The sequence below is a fragment of the Centruroides sculpturatus genome, unplaced genomic scaffold, assembly GCF_000671375.1.
Source record: "Centruroides sculpturatus isolate CEXI.00-Female unplaced genomic scaffold, Cexi_2.0 scaffold186, whole genome shotgun sequence".
Classification (NCBI taxonomy): Eukaryota; Metazoa; Arthropoda; class Arachnida; order Scorpiones; family Buthidae; genus Centruroides; species Centruroides sculpturatus.
Genome location: NW_019384354.1, coordinates 758,173 through 784,305, shown reverse-complemented (window position 1 = coordinate 784,305; position 26,133 = coordinate 758,173). Strand labels below are relative to the sequence as shown.

Here is a 26,133-nt window from a genome sequence, read left to right as displayed (position 1 = left end):
GTTCTAAAATGGGTAGAACAAAGAATTTATCTGATTATGAAAAAGGGCAGATTGATGCCTATAAATCACAAGGCAAGTCAATAAGAGAAATTGCAGCATATATAAATCGTCCAAAATCAACTGTTGGTGATTATTTATCAAAAAGACGTGGCAAGGATGTATCAAAATTCAAGACAGGTCCAAAACCTAAGCTTACACCTCAAGATTGTAGACAAATCATCAAGGTTTGCTCCACAAAACAAACATCAGTAAGAAAAAATCCAAGAATTAGACTTGCCTTGTAGCAGCACAACAATGTGGAGAGTTTTAAATAAATCTCCAATGTTAAAATTCAGAAAAAAGCTGTAATGCCACCACTTTCATTAAAGCACAAAAGTGACAGACTTGATTGGGCACAAAAACACATCACATGGTCCAAAGAATGGATTGAAGTTTTGTTCGGTGATGGAAAAAAATTCAACTTAGATGATCCAGACGGTTGGAAGTATTATTGGCACGATTTAAGAACCGAAAAACATATTTTCAAAACGCCAAATGGGTGAGGGATCAATAATGGTGTGGGGTGTATTTGGATTCAATGGAACCACAAATTTAGTATTTATAACTCAGAATGAATTCAGAGAAATATCAAGGCTTGCTTGAAGATCATTTATTGGAAGCTAGATCAAATATTTGTGGACCAAATTGGATCTTTCAACAAGACAATGCCCCTGTGCATGCCTCTAAATCAATAAAAAAAATGTGGTTTGAACGTAAAAATATTAAGCTGATGACATGGCCTGCTAGAAGCCCTGATCTGAATCCGACGGAAAATCTTTGGGGGATGATAGTTCTTACAATTTATGCAAATGGAAGCAGTTTTCCACAATTCATGATTTGAAGGCAGCAATTTCAGATGCTTGGGATAAACTTAAGTTTGAATTCCTTCAGAATCTAATTGAAACAATGCCTAATCGAGTATTTAATGTAATTAAGTTAAATAGTGGTTACATTGGCTATTAAATTGTAAGAAAACTTTGCAATTTGAAACCTGTCCAGATAAATATGTAACAGTTTTTTTGTACAAAATTTTCAAAATTATTATTTTCAGTGACAAAATGTTAATGTTTGATTAAAATTCTTATTTTGCAGTGTGGAAACATGTAAATCCATGTTATTTTTAATAAAACATTTGTCGCTTAATGCAGCAAATTTGAGTTTCACTTTAATTTTTTTGTGTCCGTATAAATTTGAAACGCACCTTATTAACTTTAAAATGGAGGTATTATTAGAATTGATTTCAAAATTAAAAAAAAATCTTCTATTACATTTTTGTGTGTGTTAACAAGTATAGAGAGAAAATATGACAGTTACCGAATTATAACACCAGAAGATAGTAAGCAATTGTTATTTTGTTACAAAATTTATTATTAAACCAAAGCAGGGATGGCAAATCTTTTCAAGCCCACATGCCACATAGTAAGCATACTTAGCTTGAAAGATGCTCATGTGTGCCAAATTTTGAGATTTTGAATAATATTATTTAAAGAAATTAAATGAATATGCTTTTAATTTGAATAAACATTTAAAAAAAATGATCAGATGATAAACAGAAATTATATTTTATGTTATGTGCCAGATGATTTCTCCTTGTGTGTCATAGGTTTGCCACCCCTGAAATAGATTGAGCAGAAAAGAGTAGAAATTTTTAAACTGGAAAATCTGTGGTGTAATTGCATACATTTATCATAAACAGTTATGTTGTCAGTTGTTTACAACTTGTAAAAGGTTGAAATTGTCAAAAAATAAATAAAAAATGTCCGCATTGCTTTACAAAGAATTCAAGTAATACGTTCACTAATCTGTAATTTGAGAATCTCCGACAAGCAGCAAGTTAAACCTAGAATTAATGCGTAGTGAGTATCAATTTAAATCAAACTCATTTATTTCTAGCTAACAGCCATAAATTTTGAATTGTCTAGTCCAGTCCTGTATATATGACAAACCTAATCATGTGTCAAGTGCAATATGACATTAATGATTCATTCTTCTGTTCTTCGTTATCTATACAGTATTCGTTGCATTGATATTTTATCATTTTGATTTTTCTACTATTCAAATGCAAGTTTTTAATTTAAACAAATATTTTGTTTTCTTTTTCCATCTTTTTGTTCTGTTTCCAATTGTTATTATTTACTTGATTGCTGCATATAGCAATTAGGTAAATAATAATAATAATAATAATGTATTTATAAATTTATTATTAAAATACAGGGCCAGGAAATTTTTGGCATCTAGTCAGATGGTGTTACTGTACCTTTTAATTAAATTAGAATTATTAAACTCCGATAACAAGACATGTAATTGCATGGTATATGAACATTAAATGTGCATCTTGGTGCAATCAATTTCTAAGTTGATGATAATTAGAATAATTTTCTCTCCTTATTGATGATGATGATAATAATAATAATAGATTAATTAATCAAATTTAGAGAAATCTGGAAAGGGTTAGTTTTACACTTGCATCCACAGAAAATATTTTACTACACAGGACTATGTGAAAATATTAGCTGCACATGTGTATAAGAATACGGAAAATGACTTGCAGCCATACTTGTATGAAAATGTAGTAAAGATCATTTACAAATAGCATCCACATTCCTTTGCAATTAATTAATTTTCCAGGTTTTTCTAAATTTGAATAAATCAATTTACTAAATTAATTATTTATTTATTTTGTTTATACAAATATTATAATCGTTAAATAATTCTAAAAAAAAAAAAATGGTGTTTTGGCTGCTTAGGGTGGTGTTTGAAATCGAATCTCATAGCTCGGTAGAGGTAGATTCGGTGTTTTAGTTCTTGTTACAAAATATACAAATGTTAGTACTATTATTTTCGAAAATCGTTCATCACTAATTAGGTAGTAATATTAGTTTAATAATCCACGACAACCAGAAATCAATGGTAATAAAGATGGGGGATTGGGTTCGAGCCTGGATCAAAGTCTCGGGGGTGTCTGAAGTCTCTGTCTATTTCCATTTGTAGTATGACTAAACTCATGATGGGTATTAAAAAAAGTGCCCTCTTAGTGCCGCAGAGTTGGAAGAGTTAAATTATAGGAAAGTTTTCTTTTAATTTCATGAATGTTTGACTTCAATTTATAAATTTCTTATTTGTATCATTTTGATCGAGAGCTTTACTGCCAGTCTTAGCCGAGGCTCCCTCTCGAGCTGTTAGATTTCATTTTGACCACCCTTCAGCGTGTTGCTTAAATTTACTGATTGCAAGTTAATTTGGAGTTTTTCTTTCAGATGTAAGCAAACATCAAGGACATGTAATATAAACAAATTCATAAAAGTACTTCGATTAAAGCGTAATAATATTCAAATGTAATTGAGAAGAAGTAATAATTTTGTCACATCCTTAAATTATATTTTTTAAATATATTTTTTTTAATTTTTGTTTCTAATCATTTTTTATTCGATAATCTGCCAACGATGATAAATATTTATGCCGTTAACATATTTGTAACGATGTAAAACGATTTTATTCGGCATACTTTAATTCTGCCGGATTATATTGCGTCGACGGAGAGTCAAATTTTTAGTGAAAGCCAAAATAGTTTTAACTATTAAAAATATAAAATAAACTATATTCTGATTCTACTATACTGTGATATAAAAAATAAAATTCGATAAAAAAAAATAGTGTAACGATATGTACAAATCACAAAACATTTTGTGCAGCCTAAAAAAGTGCATACGTGGGTTTGAAGGGCTACACGGGACCACAACGTTGCAATTTTATGAATATCTGCAAAGGAATATCTACGACCGAATATTCTTTCTAAGCAATTGAATTTGTTACTAGAATTAATGCTATTAAATGCTCTTAGATTTAATTTGTGAAGTACTTTTTTGTTATCCGCACCACGATACTCTAAATGTCGAACATCACATCCTTCGGAACTAAATTTGACTTGTCGGATAATGTTTTTTGTAATATATAAAACTAAAATATTCAATCAAAAATCCAAACATGTTTTTATTTCGAATGTCAAACCTTCTTCACTTAAATACAATTCAAAAAGATGGGTTATCATGAAATTTAATGGTGCTATTGATAAATGAAGCATATCTGAAAAAATATTTTTACTATAGTTTGTTTTAGCAATGAATCAAAATGTTTATTATTTTAAATTGTATAAAAAGATAAATCCTAATTATACTGTGTTTTAAAAAAAAAAAAGAAATTATTTATCTTTAGTTTTATATTTTAAATAGAAAAATGATACTGTAATGTTAACACTTAAGCAAATTTACTGGAGATAAAACTAAAAATATAATTCTTAGGTTATTCCTACCACATTTTGAATTATTGCACCGTATTTGTTTGAAAATTTAAAAATTAATTAGTTCCTCTTGTGTAAATATTATATTTGTGTATTAAATATGAAATTTTCTATCAAAAGATGCTTGTTACTCTGTTCAAAATACATCTACTTTTCTTCTCGGTTTGCTGTAGTTTGAAGACTTTCTGAATACAAGTATATGATAATATTAGGGGCCGAACTTATGTTGTGCAGGGCAAAATTCATTGGCAGATGCTCCCTAAAATATTTTTTTAATTTGTCATGCATAAATAGAAAAAAAATTCATTATTTAAAAGACATTTTATAATTTGGAGAATATATTTTGTATTTCATTTTTTTTTTCAATTGCAATGCCCCTGATGGCATAGTGCCCCGGGCCAGTGCCCACTTGCCCATGCCTACGCTCGGCCCTGATAATGTTTCCCAATAGGCCCTAATTGACATAATCTTTGCTCTGTTTCAAAATAAAANGACTAAAAAAAAACTTCGCTAGGTCTTACTTTCAGAGGGAGGTCTTATATTTCGCAATTCAGCAAAATCTGTGCTAGGTCTTATTTTCTGCGGATGTCTTATTTTCGGGGAAACACGGTAAGCTGGTAGTGATAATGCAAATATTACGACTGTTGCAGTTTTTCTGGTGTGATTACACTTGTATGCTTATGATGTGTCACATGGTAGCTACCAGAATTCCCAACTCTGCCATATTAATCAACAATGTTTTTAATCAAGATTTCAAGCCAGTAACTCTAGATTGAAAATTACTTTATTTTCTGTATTCTCCAACAAATTCTAACACTGATTATACAATCCTTGAATTCAAAGGGCTGTTACACGCTCTCCAATTTGTCCAAATGTATCCCAAAGTGTCTGTGCAAAAACTTCGCATGCAAATTACACACAATTTCAAAGTTCAGTAGACAGTAATTCTAACAGTAAAAGAAACTATAAGGTGCGTTTCAAATTTATACAGACACAAAAAAATTAAAGTGAAATCCAAATTTGCTGCATTAAGTGACAAATGTTTTATTAAAAATAACATGAATTTACATGTTTCCACAATGCAAAATAAGAATTTTAATCAAACATTAACGTTTTATCACTGAAAATAATATTTTTGAAAATTTTGTACAAAAAGCTGTTACATATTTATCTGGACAGGCACTCATTTCATGACTTAAATAGAATATTGTTTAGTTTCAAGCATTGAAATATGCAAATCAGTTTACATATCTAATTGTAATACAAATTCTTTATGTTGTTCAAAGTTCTAAAATGAGCAGAACAAAGAATTTATCTGATTATGAGAGAGAGCAGATTGATGCCTATAAATCACAAGGCAAGTCAATAAGAGAAATTGCAGCATATATAAATCGTCCAAAATCAACTGTTGGTGATTATTTATCAAAAAGACGTGGCAAGGATGTATCAAAATTCAAGACAGGTCCAAAACCTAAGCTTACACCTCAAGATTGTAGACAAATCATCAAGGTTTGCTCCACAAAACAAACATCAGTAAGAAAAAATCCAAGAATTAGACTTGCCTTGTAGCAGCACAACAATGTGGAGAGTTTTAAATAAATCTCCAATGTTAAAATTCAGAAAAAAGCTGTAATGCCACCACTTTCATTAAAGCACAAAAGTGACAGACTTGATTGGGCACAAAAACACATCACATGGTCCAAAGAATGGATTGAAGTTTTGTTCGGTGATGAAAAATAATTCAACTTAGATGATCCAGACGGTTGGAAGTATTATTGGCACGATTTAAGAACCGAAAAACATATTTTCAAAACGCCAAATGGGTGAGGGATCAATAATGGTGTGGGGTGTATTTGGATTCAATGGAACCACAAATTTAGTATTTATAACTCAGAATGAATTCAGAGAAATATCAAGGCTTGCTTGAAGATCATTTATTGGAAGCTAGATCAAATATTTGTGGACCAAATTGGATCTTTCAACAAGACAATGCCCCTGTGCATGCCTCTAAATCANCCCTGACATATAATTAAAGGCTTTAAGTATGTTTCAAAATAAAACGCTATGCGAATATCGAGGTTGCGGCCGAAATTTTCACGTTTTAGAGATGAAAACTTTGGCCGCAACCTCGTTAATGGTTCGCATAATAAAGTATGAGGATAAATTAATTTAATTTTGAAATGAAAAATTAAAGAAGAAATTTGGAGATATTTGTTAAAATAAGGATTTATTTAGTTTACTGTATTCATACGCATTTTTGCATTACACAAACTTCAAACAGGAGCTCAGAGCAAATGTTTTTATAAATAAAAATTAGATCAGAGAAAAGAAAACCATTCTCACAAACTTTATACAGTATATTATATAAAGTAAATTTTCAAAAGTATTTGCAAGAGATAATAACTTGATTCATTTAGGAACTTTCTTATGGATATAAATTAAATTTATTTATTTTTATAGAGAATTAAATAACTGTATTTATAAAAATTTATTACAGTAGAAAATAACAAAACTAGAAATATCAACTTCAACTTTATTTATTGTTTTTATAATAAAATGATTATTAAACAACATAATTATTCATTAGAATGTGCAATTTGTACAATACTATGTTACATAACTCTAAATTATTATGAAATATTAATTTAAATGACTGAAAGTTTTAATTTCAATTACTATATTTTATTTTAAATTTTAAAGTGTGTTTTCAGTCCACAAATAACATATTATAACATTTATTCTGTTTATTAAGTTATATAATGTTATACAACCTGTCAGAAAACTAAAACTTTACCACAAACAGTCTGTAGACTAGTACTAATCCCAGAACCATGTTTTAATGTAATTTAAACAGGATTAATTAAAACAACTTTGATGATGCATACTGCAAACTTTTTATAATAAGTGTTAAATATTAAAGCAGTTTATATACTGGATTTTTTGATTTCATTTAACAACATAAAATATTTAAAAGAAATATCTATTAGTAACCCGATACTCTAAAGGAGAGACCAATCGGAAAGTGGAATCGGAGGAAAACGGATAAAACCCCCGGACATTCAAAGATGCGACGGCTTCTCCCGAAAGTTCCAAGTGACGGATCTATTGCTTTGTGTGTGTCGTGCGCCCATCTTCGTCTCCGTCTCCCGACCTCGGATCGACATCTTTCCATTAACGGAAGTCGACCGCATCGTCCCGGAGTCGTCGAGACGTCGATGGAATTGTTCATTCGCGAATAAGGTATACTCCTTCAAAATGGGACTATCTTGGAAAGGAGAGGAAGACCCAGAGCCGCAGCCGACGTAGAATTTCCAAGATCGCGGAAATCTTGTAAGCTTTCATGTTTAATAAACGGGTTGTGTTGTAAACGAGGCATCTATCTCTGACTCAACTGCTTCCACATGTTGATTGTTACCGTTCGGCAGTCCAAACGGCAAGGGAGACGATGACGATATATATCGCATATTATCGTTAATTTCGTTTTTTTTTAAGTTTCTCCCCCCTCGGCCCCCACATTAGTATAGAAAATGCAACACATTCACGCTGAATGACAATATATGCAGGAAATAGCATTATTCGTATCAAAATATGAATTTATAAAAGCGATAATTATAAAATATGCACTAAATTTCAGTCGAATTTTTCTTATTGAATATATTCGAGCAATCTTGTATGGCCGATGTTCCTGCTAAAGGAAAACATCAACTAGAAAAGGAAAATAATTTTTCTGTGGTNAGTTTTATATTTTAAATAGAAAAATGATACTGTAATGTTAACACTTAAGCAAATTTACTGGAGATAAAACTAAAAATATAATTCTTAGGTTATTCCTACCACATTTTGAATTATTGCACCGTATTTGTTTGAAAATTTAAAAATTAATTAGTTCCTCTTGTGTAAATATTATATTTGTGTATTAAATATGAAATTTTCTATCAAAAGATGCTTGTTACTCTGTTCAAAATACATCTACTTTTCTTCTCGGTTTGCTGTAGTTTGAAGACTTTCTGAATACAAGTATATGATAATATTAGGGGCCGAACTTATGTTGTGCAGGGCAAAATTCATTGGCAGATGCTCCCTAAAATATTTTTTTAATTTGTCATGCATAAATAGAAAAAAAATTCATTATTTAAAAGACATTTTATAATTTGGAGAATATATTTTGTATTTCATTTTTTTTTTCAATTGCAATGCCCCTGATGGCATAGTGCCCCGGGCCAGTGCCCACTTGCCCATGCCTACGCTCGGCCCTGATAATGTTTCCCAATAGGCCCTAATTGACATAATCTTTGCTCTGTTTCAAAATAAAAAGGTTGTTTTTACTTTACTTTTTATTAAAGTTTACTCCATCTGTCTCTAATATAAAAATTAAATATTTGCAATTAAAGTAGCCTTCTAAATACAAAGATTTTGAAATCAATAATTTTCTCTTTTGTCCATAAAATTAAAGATGAAATTATACACTTAATTCAAAACATTACCTTTTGAAATCTATTTGACTGAAGAAGGTTTATTATATTAAATCTAAAAGTATGTAAATCTATCTAGATTTTCTTTAAATTATATATTATACATTTTTTAATTGTTTAATGAAATTCCATTTGTTAAGTATATAATTTTGTGTTGTGACTTAAAATACAAAACGTCTCATTTTGTATTACGAGAAGTATTTTTTATTTTGCCGTAAATTGTAATGACACTAGAGGAAGACCAATTCGTCGTATGCAAAATTATTTTCTGTCCATGTATATAATTCGATTTGTGAATCAAAATAGTTTTTGGTATGTAGCACCGTAGCATTTTTTGTGTGTGATTTGCTTTTTTGTTTTTCTTTCGGGGGAAGAAAATGTCACGAAGACTCGTGCTTGTCGAATGCTCACCAGGCTGTTACGTCTGCAAAACAACTTAACGTCACCGGAAACTTAACGACTTACCTCATTATTGCTTAATGATGAATTACCTTTTATCGATAATTTTAAATGATTCCGTTGAAAACGACATCCGTAAGCTTAGTCATAGTCGATGCAATTGTAATCACTGTATACAAATTACATAACTTTTCGTAAAATTATGTAATTTGTCTCGGCACAATGTGAATGTTGTAAATATCAATAAATTTATTTAAATCTCTTAACGATCTGTGCTGCTGTCATTGACAAATATAGAATTTTATAAACAATTACTACTTTTAATTATACACATGCATATTCACACAGAATGGTAGAGGTACCTGTACATATGAAATAGTGTATATGTGGCAATTCAACACTTTCCATACATAAAGTAGTTCATCTTATGCATTCATACAACACAGAATGATGTGTGAATTACCTACTGAATGCATAGGTTAACTTTCCTTCCACTTGTGATGAAATCTTAACATAGATTTGTTATGTGCATGCATCACAAATGTATTCTCAAAGTGATATGCATTTTGTATGAAAGCTTTCGAATCATTCTAAAATGACTAGATTGATTAGACATACTGGAGACTGGAATGATGTGTGCGGTAAATACGCAGGTACAGAACTATTGTGTGTGTAGTATGGGTTTGTTACCCAGATTTCAGGATTATGAAATCCCAGGAAATCAAGCTTAAATATTAAAAGATTTCTAGGGAAATGAGACAAATTTCTAAGTTGTACACTTAAAATGAAATCAAGTGGATAAATTACAAATTGTCAACATACGTCAAACAACTGTTGAGTAGTAATACTTTGCAACAACCAGCTGGAAGTCAAGGCAACTAAGTTTTAAAACATATTTCCTCCACCTAAAAAATCCCAGTTATTTTTCAGGGATGACCTGTCACAAATATGTCAGACCCCATTTCTCACCACCTGGCCAAACCCGTAATGTCCCTAGGAATAGGTCTTTTATTTCTCAGAGGATAGAAAAAGTAAAAAATAAAAATACAGTACTTTGCAAAGCAATTACTAAAATGACTATTTTATCTAACTTGTGTTTGGATTAATCAATCAGGATGATATTTGGTGAGTCATTAGGAGATTATGATAAAAAGATATGTAAAATTTTGTCGATCTGCTCTAAATAATTTAAAAGATTCTTAAAAAATTACACTGGCATGTAATTCTGCACTGTTCTGTAGAGTATTGCAGCAGGTTTGGATGTTTTGTGTACAAAACTGTGTTAAAATTAAATTGCTATATGATTTTTTGTTTGTTTTTATGATGATAAAAACTAAAAAAAGTTAGTAAATCCTTAGTGAAAAATATGTTGAACTTTTAGAAGGAAATGAGTTGGTAAGGAGAGTACATTTTAAGTGTGTAGAATACTCTATAAACTTATAATTTAGTTATAGGCTTAGTATAGTTCACAGATTAGACAACCATCATTAAGTTATTTCATTTTTTAATAAACAGAGTTAAAAATATCTTTTAATACCTTATCTCCAAATAATACATTTGCATTTTTGCCTGACTTGCAATTCAAAATGTAATGCAGCAAGGCTTTTCTACAGTCTGCACAAAGCAGAAATCAGAAACGACAGCTTGTGACAAAGGGGCCTGCTTGTTTATCTTTAATTCCCGGATTCCCAGAAAATTTCTGAGAACAATGTTTCAAATCTCGTTTTTCCTGGAAATGAAAAAATGTAGGATACAGAAAAGCCTTACTTGGTAGCATATATGCTAACATAGTTATATTTTTAGTTTGCATGCTGCATTGGTACAAGCAATCAAAACGTTAGTAGGAGAGGTCTTATAAGTGGCTGTTTCAATAGCATCTGAGAAATGTTTAATGGGGTTAGATCAGGGAACATAGGCGGCCAGATAACGATACAGTACTGAAGTTTGTAGAATGTTTTTTCCAGCTTTATCTGAAAGCTCTCATCCTGTGTGGAAGTCATTGTCTTGTTGAAAGATACCTAAACAATATAATAAACATCAATATAGTAATCATTTAACATACAATTGAATAAATATCTATTATTTTAACTTCTTTCAAGTGTTTGGAAACTTGCAGAATTCATTTCGAAAATTTGGAATTTGTATAATTCCATGCAATGCATTTGAATTGATAGAACGTTCTATAACACCGGCATTTGACTGTATAAGTATTTGTTATTGTTTGTGTGAAAATGGGATTTGGAAGACAATTAACTGGTGCAGAAAAAGTTCAAATTGACACACTTTGGAAAGAAGATAACACGGAAAAGGAATCTGTAATAAGTAAATGCTTAAAACGAATTAGAGAGGAACCATTAGAACGCCAAGAAAACGTTCCGGTCGGGCCAAAATTAGTGCTGCTTGTGATATTGTTTTAATTAAACGAATTTTGCGTAGCAATAGACTCGTCTGGGCATCGAGTTTAGCTCGAAAATGGTCTCGTGACGTGGCTAAGAATGTGTACTATAACGGCGTGGCCGAACACTTTCGTCACTCCGGGGTAACGAAAGTGCTTTTTGTCTAACCTTTGATGATAAAGGAGTGCGTATTCATCGCCTAAAAAAATGAATTTAAATCCGAATATGTTAGAAAATCGGCGAAGTTTCCATCAAAGGTCACAGTACAGAGGTGCACGTCGGCGAGCTTTGTGTTCTGAAAAACACTAACTACCGACGTGTACTATTATACTGATATGATGAAGACTTTTTTAATTCCAAATACTTGGAATTTAAAAAAAATTAGCAACGAGCTGCGTAACTTTTCTGGCTTTTATGAGATTTTATTTTAGAAATGACATTTGTATTACTAATCAAAATAGCTCCACATATAATTTAGTTGTTTATCTATTATGAGATTTTTTTAATTATTATAAAATAGCCATTTACACCCGGGTTTACCCGTGGCAGTAATTGTTATACTCGGCGTTATTAACGGTAAATTTCAAAAATGTATGTAGTAAAATCCATTTTAAGAGCATTATCACAATGCCTATAAACTAGTCCTCCGAAATAGCGTTATTATAGAATATGGACTACCGTGAAAACCTGGACACCCCAGCCCTTCACCTCCCTTATTAACATGATCTGCACTAAATATTTCATACTTATTCTATGGGACACAGGAAAATCTGCAGACTACCACACGACTGTTAGAATAGTTTTCATAATTCTATATTCGTCTATTATGAAGTTAAAAAGTAAACAATGCCGGTTATAGTCCGCGCTGCAAAAGAGTAGCCACGAGCTTATCAGTCTTATCTGGAAGGATCTATTTCATACGAAAGGGATGGAATGAGACGTGGCAGTTGGTTGACACGTGGATCACAGGAATAAAAAGTAAAATAATAAATGATTTGTAATTAAAATAGTATAAACATGTGTTAAAATTTAAAACAACAGCTGCAAGAGACCGGATCTGTATGTCAACTCTCACCTGTGTTCTTCCATCTGACATATAAATAAACTCAGATTTACGGAAAAAAATTGTAAATGGAGTACGTTTTAAACTAAACTGACCCGGCGTGTGACGTCACGCAGCTAGTATTACAGCCTTGGTTCGGTAGTGTTATACACTCGACTACAGATAAGCGCAATGATCGAGTTTGGGAGCCTCTCTAGAATAAAGTTCATTTTATACACGAATTAATTAAAATGTGGCATAACATCGTTAACAATAGACACGAGTACACCAACAACTGATCGTCCTGAATCTTCTCTCATCGGGATTCCCTCAACAGCCACACTAGACTAACAAGTGGCATTACTTGTGGAACTGGCTTTTTCGAATCATCCCCGTGAAAATTATTTTATAAACATCGAATTAGTGAATCAAAAGGTTTATTTTTTTTTTTTTTTAGGAATGTCTTTAATTAAGTACGATTTCCGCCAGCAGGTAGCGCTATTTAGAGAGTTAGGTCCTTAATCACGATTGTGACCTTTTTTGTCGGCAACACGTGCAACGATTAGCGATTGACAGTATACATGTACCGTAAAGTACACCAGTCTCTCCTCCTGTGGCATACATCAAGTGGTAACACGAAAATTTCATTTGCACCGCCCTATGGTAGAGTGTCGGATTACCGAACTGCCAGATAGGCGAGTGACGGACTACATTTTGTAAATCAAAATGGCAAACCGGTTGTGTGACTGTCACGTTAGAAAAAAAAATCCTTCTTATCGTTCAATTTTCCGCTCGGTAATTAAATATAAATTAGCAGTCGCACTGTGCATAAATTGAAATAAAACGGGAGTGAAAACATCCAGGAACGAGAGTTACGTAACTTTCCCGGCTGTAATAAGTTCATAATAAAAAAGCTATTTTATTTTAAAAAAAAATAACTTTTATATTATTAATAGAAATAAATAAAATTGCATGTGGCGCCATCTGTTATGAGATTTTGTTATAATTTTTTAAAATATTTTTAATTACTATAAAATAGCAAAAAGCTTAGTTTTGAGGGTAGGGGTGAGTTTTATAATGAAGTTTAAATATTAATAATGAATAAAGTATTTTTTTAAGTCTTATCCCTCTCGAGATATGACACGTGACACCCATTTATCTCCTCACCCCTCCACCTTTAACCATAGGTTTGCAATGTTTGAAAATTGCAGCCCAATTATAAATATTTTACGCTTTTATAATTAAAGCGAAATTAATAATAATAATAATTCGGAATTAATTTTAAATTTATAAGAAAAGCAAACGACACGGTGGCGATCACGTATTATAATTTTTTCAATTATAAATTTTTTGCCCTTTAATAATTAAATTAATAATATAAATTCAAAATTATTAATAATTAGAATTTTTTTTAATTTATAAAAAGAAAGATATTCTAAATATAAAAATAAATGAAAGCAGACGATAATCGTGTCGATCACGTGTTTTGATACGTGACGTCGTCATTTCGAACGAACATTTGTCCTTCCATTCCGTTTGATAAAAATGGACGTTTACGAATTTAATTCGTTAGATTATCCGGAAATTGCACCGAGAAAGAAAAGGCGATTGCCATTTGCACAGTTTTTGGATCAACAGAGTAAGATTTTGTCCTGTAAATATCCCTTTCTTACAAGGAGACAAATTAAAGAGAAGACCAAAGAATTATGGCATAAAAATTGTTTGGGGTAGGCCAGAATTTCGAATTAAAATTCTATTTTATATGTTTATTTAATAATAATTTAAATGATTTCATTGTAAAAAAAAAAATAAGATAAGATTATACGTTTGTAAAAATTCATCAACAGATGGCATTGGTGTAGATGTTTTCAAACAAGGTCTATAAACACGAGGTCAGGACTCCAGTGTTCTCTGTGGAGCCGCCATATTGGGTCAGTAGTTTCAAGATCGCGCTCGTGCCGTAAATTGCACGTCCCTTCGAGTTCGAGCCACGGAATTCCGTTTATATTTTTAAACAGGAAATCTTTTTTTTCATTTAGAGGTTACCCTGACATATAATTAAAGGCTTTAAGTATGTTTCAAAATAAAACGCTATGCGAATATCGAGGTTGCGGCCGAAATTTTCACGTTTTAGAGATGAAAACTTTGGCCGCAACCTCGTTAATGGTTCGCATAATAAAGTATGAGGATAAATTAATTTAATTTTGAAATGAAAAATTAAAGAAGAAATTTGGAGATATTTGTTAAAATAAGGATTTATTTAGTTTACTGTATTCATACGCATTTTTGCATTACACAAACTTCAAACAGGAGCTCAGAGCAAATGTTTTTATAAATAAAAATTAGATCAGAGAAAAGAAAACCATTCTCACAAACTTTATACAGTATATTATATAAAGTAAATTTTCAAAAGTATTTGCAAGAGATAATAACTTGATTCATTTAGGAACTTTCTTATGGATATAAATTAAATTTATTTATTTTTATAGAGAATTAAATAACTGTATTTATAAAAATTTATTACAGTAGAAAATAACAAAACTAGAAATATCAACTTCAACTTTATTTATTGTTTTTATAATAAAATGATTATTAAACAACATAATTATTCATTAGAATGTGCAATTTGTACAATACTATGTTACATAACTCTAAATTATTATGAAATATTAATTTAAATGACTGAAAGTTTTAATTTCAATTACTATATTTTATTTTAAATTTTAAAGTGTGTTTTCAGTCCACAAATAACATATTATAACATTTATTCTGTTTATTAAGTTATATAATGTTATACAACCTGTCAGAAAACTAAAACTTTACCACAAACAGTCTGTAGACTAGTACTAATCCCAGAACCATGTTTTAATGTAATTTAAACAGGATTAATTAAAACAACTTTGATGATGCATACTGCAAACTTTTTATAATAAGTGTTAAATATTAAAGCAGTTTATATACTGGATTTTTTGATTTCATTTAACAACATAAAATATTTAAAAGAAATATCTATTAGTAACCCGATACTCTAAAGGAGAGACCAATCGGAAAGTGGAATCGGAGGAAAACGGATAAAACCCCCGGACATTCAAAGATGCGACGGCTTCTCCCGAAAGTTCCAAGTGACGGATCTATTGCTTTGTGTGTGTCGTGCGCCCATCTTCGTCTCCGTCTCCCGACCTCGGATCGACATCTTTCCATTAACGGAAGTCGACCGCATCGTCCCGGAGTCGTCGAGACGTCGATGGAATTGTTCATTCGCGAATAAGGTATACTCCTTCAAAATGGGACTATCTTGGAAAGGAGAGGAAGACCCAGAGCCGCAGCCGACGTAGAATTTCCAAGATCGCGGAAATCTTGTAAGCTTTCATGTTTAATAAACGGGTTGTGTTGTAAACGAGGCATCTATCTCTGACTCAACTGCTTCCACATGTTGATTGTTACCGTTCGGCAGTCCAAACGGCAAGGGAGACGATGACGATATATATCGCATATTATCGTTAATTTCGTTTTTTTTTAAGTTTCTCCCCCCTCGGCCCCCACATTAGTATAGAAAATGCAACACATTCACGCTGAATGACAATATATGCAGGAAATAGCATTATTCGTATCAAAATATGAATTTATAAAAGCGATAATTATAAAATATGCACTAAATTTCAGTCGAATTTTTCTTATTGAATATATTCGAGCAATCTTGTATGGCCGATGTTCCTGCTAAAGGAAAACATCAACTAGAAAAGGAAAATAATTTTTCTGTGGTCTTCTAAGCAAGTCACTTATTAAAACATTTATTATTATATTACAAATCTCATACGGCAGAAATATTCGCAATAATAATTAATTAGTGAATATTTCTTATGATAATATCATGTGGTTCTTGTGATAAATATAGTTTTTTAAATCTGAAAAAGCAATATTTAATATCCTAAAAACATTTCTTAAACTTCTAAAATGTAAGCAGAGCATGTTTTTTCTTAATGTACTGTACTGTACGTACAGTACATTAAGAAAGTGAGTACATTATCAAACAATAAAATGTCACCTTAGGACAGAATCTTAAGGCAGAATTTCTTCAATTATTCACGATGAAAATTTCTTATTATTTAAATTTAATACATCAGTTCCTTTGTATATAATCATTAATAAACTATTACTTATATTAACTCTTAAATCATCACTCTCCTGGATCTGTCAGAGGAAAAACAGAACAACCTTATACCATTGGCCATCGAATTTTTACAATTACGTGCTGAACACCAAACCATTTTTAAAAAATATACATACAACAAGAATTCCAACCATTTGAGATCGAAAGAAACAATCAGCTTCGCTCTAGAAACACAGCACACATCTCAACAGACTCAATACGGAGACTGCTGCGATTCATCACGGTATCGTATCCAGGCCTATGTGTTTATAGACCTTGTTTTCAACTATTTTTCGAAACGTCACTTCCAGTTCCGGCTAATGCCGGAAGCGACTTTTGAAGATGAAGAGATGAAGCAACCAAACTAATGACAGAGATTCTTTCAAATAAAACGAACTATGTCATTGGTTTACTCGTTTTTTAAAACACGTGTATAAGTATTTTGAATTATGGTAAAAAGCTCGAATAAGCTCAGTTAATAAAATAATTTGTTATATCTTTAAAATGTAAATTAACGTATTGTATATTGTAATAATAATATATAAGCCGAATTGGATATAAACCTGGTGTATTTTTTAATTAATTAATGTCTCAACCGATCTTGAAAGTCTTTCGATTAAAATTCGATATGCTTTTGAAGTTGAATCATCCTGGATTACTTTTAACATATCGGTTAAATTATCAATATTTTTATTTATTTATTTTCTTTTGTTTAGGCGAGAAACTATTAATTTTAAATCAAGCACAAATTCGTATAAAAAAAATCAAAAAGTTTTGCCTGATAAATGCCATTCTTATAAGAAGGAATCTGTGATTACATATTCTACACAAAATTCTATAAAATATCGTGGCAAAGAGAAACTTTCGACTGCCGAAAATATTCAAAAGAAAATGTTTGGAATATTAAGAAAGTAAGTTTATGTCTTATAACTTAAAATGGATTTTACAATATAATGTAGATTTGCCTTCCATAAGCAATACACACGAATTTCGGGTTAAGATTGACGATTTAGATTATAATGGTATAATTATATAAAACATTTTTCGAAAAATATAGAAAATATTAATTTTCTTCCTGTTTTCAAAGTTTTGGGGCTGCAATTTGAAAAAAAAAATTGTACACCTATAAATTCCTACTATTGTCCGTCCGTTTGTCTTTCCTTAATCTCGAGAATGGAGTTAGATAGATGAAAGACGAGACCAGATATGGAAACCTTAGGGACAGGAGATCCCATTAACTGTATGGAACGTGGAAGTCACGTTATTTCCCGTGATAGATGACGGCATCATTGTTACTAATAGGAAAAGTATGACGTACAGGGGAAAGACACTACTAATTTGAAGTGAAGAGCATATATTTTACACTTATAATAGTAATACTGTTTTCCCAAACTTATCATTCGTTGTGATAAGTTTGGGAAAAAACAGCATTATTTGGGTTGCTGAAATAATAATTTGACACTTATAAAGGATTACACTATCATAGCAAAGGTATAATTACTCTGCACAATTGATATCAATATATTAAATTTCTTTGTTTCACAAAATATAATATTACAAGTAAATCAGTAACTATATAATAATTGTTTAATCTAATTTATAATGCTTAATTTGCCTTATTTTAAATAACTTTTCACAAATTACTCTATTTATAAAACTTAATATTTGAAATTAATTTAATCGGTATTAGTGATAGCGTAAAACTATTATTGATATTTTGTACCTTGATAATTAATTTTTATATAATATATTTTCAGAAAAGGAGAAAATAAAACATCCAAGGAATTCAGAGTTACATTTGTCGAAGAATGTAAAAGTAATCTTCAAAATGAAAATCCATCTGAACTGTTTCGTTCGTCAAATGTGGATTTTTTAACAAAATTTTCCACCAATGACATAGGAGTTAACGACAAGAAAGATAATTTTGCAGGTGATAATACTTGTTTAAATTCGAATTTTGCAAACGATAATGAATTCGAAGCAAATTGTGAAAGTTCACCCGAAAATCAAGAATCGCTTGAATCTGAATCCGATTACGATGTTCTTCAGACAATGTTTTCTCTAGAAAGATTTAAGTGCAAAAATAGTGATCAAGATATTCTCATTCCAAACAATGATAAACAATTCGAAATGTCAATTCCTGCTTTTCCAGCTATCGAAAATACTGATGAAAAAAATATGAACAGAAGAAATGAAAGCGAAAAGCATGTCGAATCTAATTTACAAAAGGATTTTCAATCGCCAAAAAGGAATATTTCACTTTTTGCTGATGAAATCTCTCAATCAGTTGACGAAATCTTATCCTGCAACAGCGATAAACTTAATACTGCTATAATAAATATATCAGATAGCGAATTATTTTTAAGTTCTTCCGAAAATAATGAATTAGAAGAATTGAAAACACAAGAGATAAAAACTAAGAAACCATTCGAAAACGATCCAAAGTTAAAATACGAAAATGAAAAGTGCAATGTTGTAGATTCTGAGATCAATAACATAATAAATACTTTAGAAAAATTCGGCAACGATGACGAACATAGTTTAGAAGATAAACCAGAAACAAATTTTAAGTCACGGAGTTTTAATATTGTCGAAACAGGAAAAATTCCCAGGAAAAATTCGTCAAAGAAACCGAAAATTAATTCGAGTCAAAAAAAGAAATTTGTGAAAGATCATTCGTGTTCGAATACGAAATCTAACGAAAAAATACGTAAAATTCGTACTCCAAGAGGTGAACTTTCGTTTTCTTCTGCGGAAAACGATAAAAATTCAAAAGTATTAAAAAGTAAAAGTAAAGAAAAATTGAAATCAAAATCTTTCTTCGATGATAAACTATTTTTAGAAACTATTGAAAATGAGGACATAATAACCGAAGAAAAAGAATTTAATAATAGTCCAGAAACTAAAGTAAATCATTCATTAGTAAATGAGAAAAAGCCAGAAAAGCAGAAAATCGACGAGATTTATGATTTTAGTCGTGATCTGTTTACTGCCGACAAGTTAAACGTTAAAATGAAACAGCCATTTGTTCCAGAAACCGAATTTGGATCAAATATTTCTTCTGTTAAAGCTTTATTTTCTCATTCAAACAGTAAGCAAGAACATTCAGAAGACATCGTCGATCGTTTCATCGAATCGATGAAAGAAATTGGGTCTATTTTAGGATCCAGTTCTCTTTTGAATATATCTGAAGATGAGGTATGTAATATATTTATTAAAAATTTAATACAGTATTAGAATGTAAGAGAAAGCAGCAACATATTTGGGACACAGATTAATTTCAAATACATATTATTTCGATTGAAACATTCTACATGAAGATAGAATCTTTTAAAAATTGAGTGCATTCACTGTAAGGATACACGTCACGATGAATAATTTATATATATATTTAAATGTATATATTTAAATCTTTATTTTGGATATTGCTCCGAAATTATCATAATTTAATTCGCAGGTCTGATGTTTTTTCCGCCTTTAATACTTTCTCAACTTTCAAGAAACGAATATAATCTTTAAAAGATTCTAACTTAATGTCGAATATCACAATCAATTAATTTGGATTGTTTATAAGATATATTTACTGTCTCTTGGTCCATCTTTTGGGCAAGACAACTGATACGGCCTTTCCTGGCGTATTAACGCATGGTGTAATTCCAAGCGGTAATAACTTACATATTTTGCATAAATAATATTGATACTTTAACGCAGCTTTTCTTGACAAATAACATGTAAATAGTGACAATCTTATTATTTTCACTGCAGAAGTATAAAATTAACATCTTTAAGAACTTATTTTTTAACGAATTATTTACATAGGCCTGCATATCGGTCTTAATAGAGGGCTAGCATTAGTTGAGTTACGTCTTCGTCCTTCTAGATACGATCATACTAATGTCGGCACCGAATTCTATTACATTTGATATAAGTTAAAACTGTCCAAAACGGTATCTTAATAAAACGGAAACCTGCCAAACCGGAAAAAATATTCGGTACGGTAGGTGTTCGGTTTACACAGGTTTTACTGTATATTTTATTTAATAAACAGAATACTTTTTTTTTAGTTAAATTGCGAAGATGTATATTCGAAAGAAGTCAAAGAAAACGAATTAATCCTGGAGCCAGAAAATAAAGAAAATCAGAATTCACCGAAAAATAGTTTTGAAAACAAAACATTAAAAAACCTAAAATCAAAATTACTAAATTCGAATCTGTTAGTGAAAAGTAAAATCAAAGTTCAACCTGTTTTTAAAAAGCATTCTAATAAGCAATCGGATAGATCCAAAGGTTTGTTAAAACCTAGGATTACAGAAAATTTGGATGACGACAAAGCATTATCTAAGAATTTCGATTTTGAAAAAGAAGATGGTGATTCTAAAGCTAAGCCAAATTTACAAGGAGGAAATTCCATTTTTACTTCGACTGGCGCAAAACGCAAGCCTATAAATACAAAATTTCAATTGGATTTTTCTCTAGATGATGCATTTTCCCTCTCTTCTGACGATGAAGATCCTCTTAATCTGGTGGATAGTTACAACGAAAATCAGGTAGAAAATATCAAATTTATTTATTTCATTTATATACGAACATTGTTTAATGACTTTTTAATTTTTAAAAAGTCATTTTCTATTAAATTTTACTGGAAAGATGTGGATATGTTGCGTATGTTTTGTAGGGAATAGACAGCTTACGTGAAAGAATTGCTATAACATGAATTACAGGGCGCGTATAGTGATATCGTGTTGCGTGTAAGCGATTTAAACTTAATTTAAACTTCAGGAAAAGTTTTTAAATAGTTGAAGCTCGGAGTTGCTCTTGTTTTTGAGTACCCTGTATACCTATCCTCATACAAAACAGATGGAATATACACAGATCTTTTCACTGTAAAATTTAATGCATCTAACTGTACTATATGACTACTAATGACAAAAATGCTTACATTAATAAGCATTTTTTAAATTATNAATAATTAGAAATTTTTTTTAATTTATAAAAAGAAAGATATTCTAAATATAAAAATAAATGAAAGCAGACGATAATCGTGTCGATCACGTGTTTTGATACGTGACGTCGTCATTTCGAACGAACATTTGTCCTTCCATTCCGTTTGATAAAAATGGACGTTTACGAATTTAATTCGTTAGATTATCCGGAAATTGCACCGAGAAAGAAAAGGCGATTGCCATTTGCACAGTTTTTGGATCAACAGAGTAAGATTTTGTCCTGTAAATATCCCTTTCTTACAAGGAGACAAATTAAAGAGAAGACCAAAGAATTATGGCATAAAAATTGTTTGGGGTAGGCCAGAATTTCGAATTAAAATTCTATTTTATATGTTTATTTAATAATAATTTAAATGATTTCATTGTAAAAAAAAAAAATAAGATAAGATTATACGTTTGTAAAAATTCATCAACAGATGGCATTGGTGTAGATGTTTTCAAACAAGGTCTATAAACACGAGGTCAGGACTCCAGTGTTCTCTGTGGAGCCGCCATATTGGGTCAGTAGTTTCAAGATCGCGCTCGTGCCGTAAATTGCACGTCCCTTCGAGTTCGAGCCACGGAATTCCGTTTATATTTTTAAACAGGAAATCTTTTTTTTCATTTAGAGGTTACCCTGACATATAATTAAAGGCTTTAAGTATGTTTCAAAATAAAACGCTATGCGAATATCGAGGTTGCGGCCGAAATTTTCACGTTTTAGAGATGAAAACTTTGGCCGCAACCTCGTTAATGGTTCGCATAATAAAGTATGAGGATAAATTAATTTAATTTTGAAATGAAAAATTAAAGAAGAAATTTGGAGATATTTGTTAAAATAAGGATTTATTTAGTTTACTGTATTCATACGCATTTTTGCATTACACAAACTTCAAACAGGAGCTCAGAGCAAATGTTTTTATAAATAAAAATTAGATCAGAGAAAAGAAAACCATTCTCACAAACTTTATACAGTATATTATATAAAGTAAATTTTCAAAAGTATTTGCAAGAGATAATAACTTGATTCATTTAGGAACTTTCTTATGGATATAAATTAAATTTATTTATTTTTATAGAGAATTAAATAACTGTATTTATAAAAATTTATTACAGTAGAAAATAACAAAACTAGAAATATCAACTTCAACTTTATTTATTGTTTTTATAATAAAATGATTATTAAACAACATAATTATTCATTAGAATGTGCAATTTGTACAATACTATGTTACATAACTCTAAATTATTATGAAATATTAATTTAAATGACTGAAAGTTTTAATTTCAATTACTATATTTTATTTTAAATTTTAAAGTGTGTTTTCAGTCCACAAATAACATATTATAACATTTATTCTGTTTATTAAGTTATATAATGTTATACAACCTGTCAGAAAACTAAAACTTTACCACAAACAGTCTGTAGACTAGTACTAATCCCAGAACCATGTTTTAATGTAATTTAAACAGGATTAATTAAAACAACTTTGATGATGCATACTGCAAACTTTTTATAATAAGTGTTAAATATTAAAGCAGTTTATATACTGGATTTTTTGATTTCATTTAACAACATAAAATATTTAAAAGAAATATCTATTAGTAACCCGATACTCTAAAGGAGAGACCAATCGGAAAGTGGAATCGGAGGAAAACGGATAAAACCCCCGGACATTCAAAGATGCGACGGCTTCTCCCGAAAGTTCCAAGTGACGGATCTATTGCTTTGTGTGTGTCGTGCGCCCATCTTCGTCTCCGTCTCCCGACCTCGGATCGACATCTTTCCATTAACGGAAGTCGACCGCATCGTCCCGGAGTCGTCGAGACGTCGATGGAATTGTTCATTCGCGAATAAGGTATACTCCTTCAAAATGGGACTATCTTGGAAAGGAGAGGAAGACCCAGAGCCGCAGCCGACGTAGAATTTCCAAGATCGCGGAAATCTTGTAAGCTTTCATGTTTAATAAACGGGTTGTGTTGTAAACGAGGCATCTATCTCTGACTCAACTGCTTCCACNACAAATTTGCTTATTAAATACGGACAACCGTTTAACTGAAGTAAAACGGGTTTTCCCCTTGTTATGGATGTCTGCTTAGTTCATTTCAGCCACATTTCGCTACAGTTCGCCTTTATTATCAGTTCGAAATGGGGTGGTTCCATAATACCCGCAGTGTTCCATAATACCACCTTCTCCTCTATTTGATTTATAATTACAAATGTTATCTTACTTAAGAGTTTATCACACCAAGTGACCAATCTAAAAATTTTTAAAATTGTGTACAGTACAGGAATAAAGAATTTTAAAATGCGTTAGATTGGTCACTCGGATAAACTCTTACGTAACATAACCTTTGTAGTTGTGAGATTAGACGGGGGCCAAGGGGGCGATCCCTAGTGACCACTTACAGTACTCGGGAACGGGTCGGTGAGACCCGATCTCGTCTGTTGGATGGTTTTACGATAAATTGTCGGCGGGATTGTAAGATCTAGCCGATGTCAGGATGCTGACACCAGTTAGGATAGAGCTAAACGTGACCTAACCCGCGTATTGTAACCAAAGATTGAATAGGAAATTATCAAGTTGGGAGGGTGCGCGGGTAAGTCGAGAGTGTGTTCGTTTCCCGAGTGAGAGACAGGCAAACAGGTTTAACAAACATAACAAAAGTTTAATATATATCTAAGCTAGTATACATGAGAAAATACAAGCTATATGACTAAATGTGACGATTACGTGAGGATATTATCAAATATTACAAGGCGTCGCGACCATTCTATTATGCCGCGAGCGCATATCGGGCTTATCTGAGAGATCTCAACTCGAATCGGAAAGAGAGTTTACAAACACCGATTAGCAGAAATACTTCATAGGGAGAATGCTATCTTCTCGGTGGATGGAGGAGTGTACGGTCATTGTCCGGAGATCGCTCGGTGACGGATGGAAGTTGAATCGGTAGATTCTGTATGGCGTTGTTCCCTCGACGTGGCATCGGTCCGCCGGGTAGTTGGTGGATTGAACTCCTCTATCTTTACTCGGGATGTTCACTACCTTCACCTACGTCTATATATTTCCACTTCTTCCAGGTACTCCACCACGAACTCTCGCTTCTGCCTCTTCTCGTTGACTTGGGAAAGTCAACCATGTGATCGGCTGTTGTTAGAGACGAAGGTTGATTTCGCAGGTGTTGTTGGTTCAGAGGTGACTTAAAGACGTCGCTTGGTTGCAGCTGTCATGCTCATATTGTGGACTTGCAAAACTACTCTGTTCGATCAACGTTTAACTTTCTCCTCTCTTAACATCAACTTGTTATCGCTTAACAGTCTATTGTTAGAATTCTCTAACATTTGTTGACTGGAAGTGCATCATTCACTCGTTTTCGAGCGATGTTTTTTATCGCTACGGAGAATTAGGCTTACAAAAATTTTCTAAATTTTTCACATCATCAAACCTGCGATCTCACATAGTTATATAAATCAAATACTATAATATAACAAACATTAAAATGAAAACCATATAAAGAGTTTGGTCACTTCAGCCTACCGTCATCACGTTTATCGCGATATTCGGATGGTACGAAATGGCATAATTTCATTGGTCAAGTAGACACCAATTGAAAATATGTTATTTAAAATTTTTTTAAGATATCATGCCTTTTCCTAATGTTAACTCTAAGAAACTGTGCCATTCACAGCCGAATATCAAACGCTAATCTGTCAAGCAATCAAATTGGCGAAAAACGGACGAAATATTTACACTCGGCACCCTCGATAACTGCTTAAAACATATTTTGTGCAGGCTAGTAACCTCGTATTATGTAATTTTCCTATTCGAATTCCACCATCCGCCTGCCCGATAGAAAGAAGGGACCGTTGCTTTGTTTGTTTGTTAAGTTATAGCAACGCAACACTTGGGCGATCTGCCTAGGGGATGTCTTCCGGGATATTTACTTTTTTAAAGGGAAACTGGCTCCTATTTAGGCGTTACAGACGTGGAGAAAAACCCAGAAAACTCCGCGCAAACCCACGATCGACTAACGGTATTCGGTGGTTTTATCCACTCGGTTACTGGAGGGTTCTTATTGGGTTGCAATTTGAAAAAAACTGTAGAGTTATAAATTTCCAGTCGTTCGTCCGTCTCTGACCGTCCTTGATCTCCAGAACGTATTTAGATAGATGAAAGTCGAGACCAAACGTGGAAATCTTAAGAGAAAAGGACTGGACTACCTATATATGAACTTCCGATTTGTACTGCGAGTCACATCATTTCAATAAAAAAAATTTCCTCCGGAACGGAGTTAGATGCATAACCGGCACAACTGTATTGCTAACAGGGAAAGTATGATGTACGGAGGTAA

The 26,133-nt window shown here is 31.7% G+C and overlaps 2 protein-coding genes across 4 annotated transcripts in view; both read left to right on the top strand.

The window, feature by feature from the left end:
* The window catches only part of LOC111639278 (palmitoyltransferase ZDHHC15-like), a 76,440-nt gene extending 71,620 nt beyond the window's left edge, over positions 1 to 4,820 (top strand). For all 3 annotated transcript variants that reach the window (XM_023385131.1, XM_023385125.1, XM_023385116.1), the window contains one exon: positions 3,297 to 4,820. Coding sequence is in view for 1 of the 3 variants with exons in the window: in XM_023385125.1 (XP_023240893.1) it covers positions 3,297 to 3,328 (32 nt within the window). In the remaining 2 variants the exon portion in view is untranslated. The remainder of the gene's footprint in view (positions 1 to 3,296) is intronic.
* Positions 4,821 to 14,122: 9,302 nt separating this feature from the next.
* On the top strand, positions 14,123 to 21,492 carry LOC111639269. Its single transcript, XM_023385105.1, has 4 exons — positions 14,123 to 14,372; positions 17,512 to 17,706; positions 18,553 to 19,993; positions 20,860 to 21,492. Exons 1-4 carry the CDS (start codon positions 14,191 to 14,193, stop codon positions 21,475 to 21,477), a joined length of 2,436 nt encoding a protein of 811 aa, XP_023240873.1. The 5' UTR covers positions 14,123 to 14,190; the 3' UTR covers positions 21,478 to 21,492.
* The last annotated feature ends 4,641 nt before the right edge of the window (positions 21,493 to 26,133 follow it).

Bases quoted from the DNA above. Each gene is read 5' to 3' on its own strand.
- LOC111639269 (XM_023385105.1), top strand. From the start codon at position 14,191: ATGGACGTTTACGAATTTAATTCGTTAGATTATCCGGAAATTGCACCG. The intron at 14,373-17,511 runs GTAGGCCAGAAT...TCTTTTGTTTAG, and splicing joins TGGCATAAAAATTGTTTGGG to GCGAGAAACTATTAATTTTA. The intron at 19,994-20,859 runs GTATGTAATATA...CTTTTTTTTTAG, and splicing joins TGAATATATCTGAAGATGAG to TTAAATTGCGAAGATGTATA.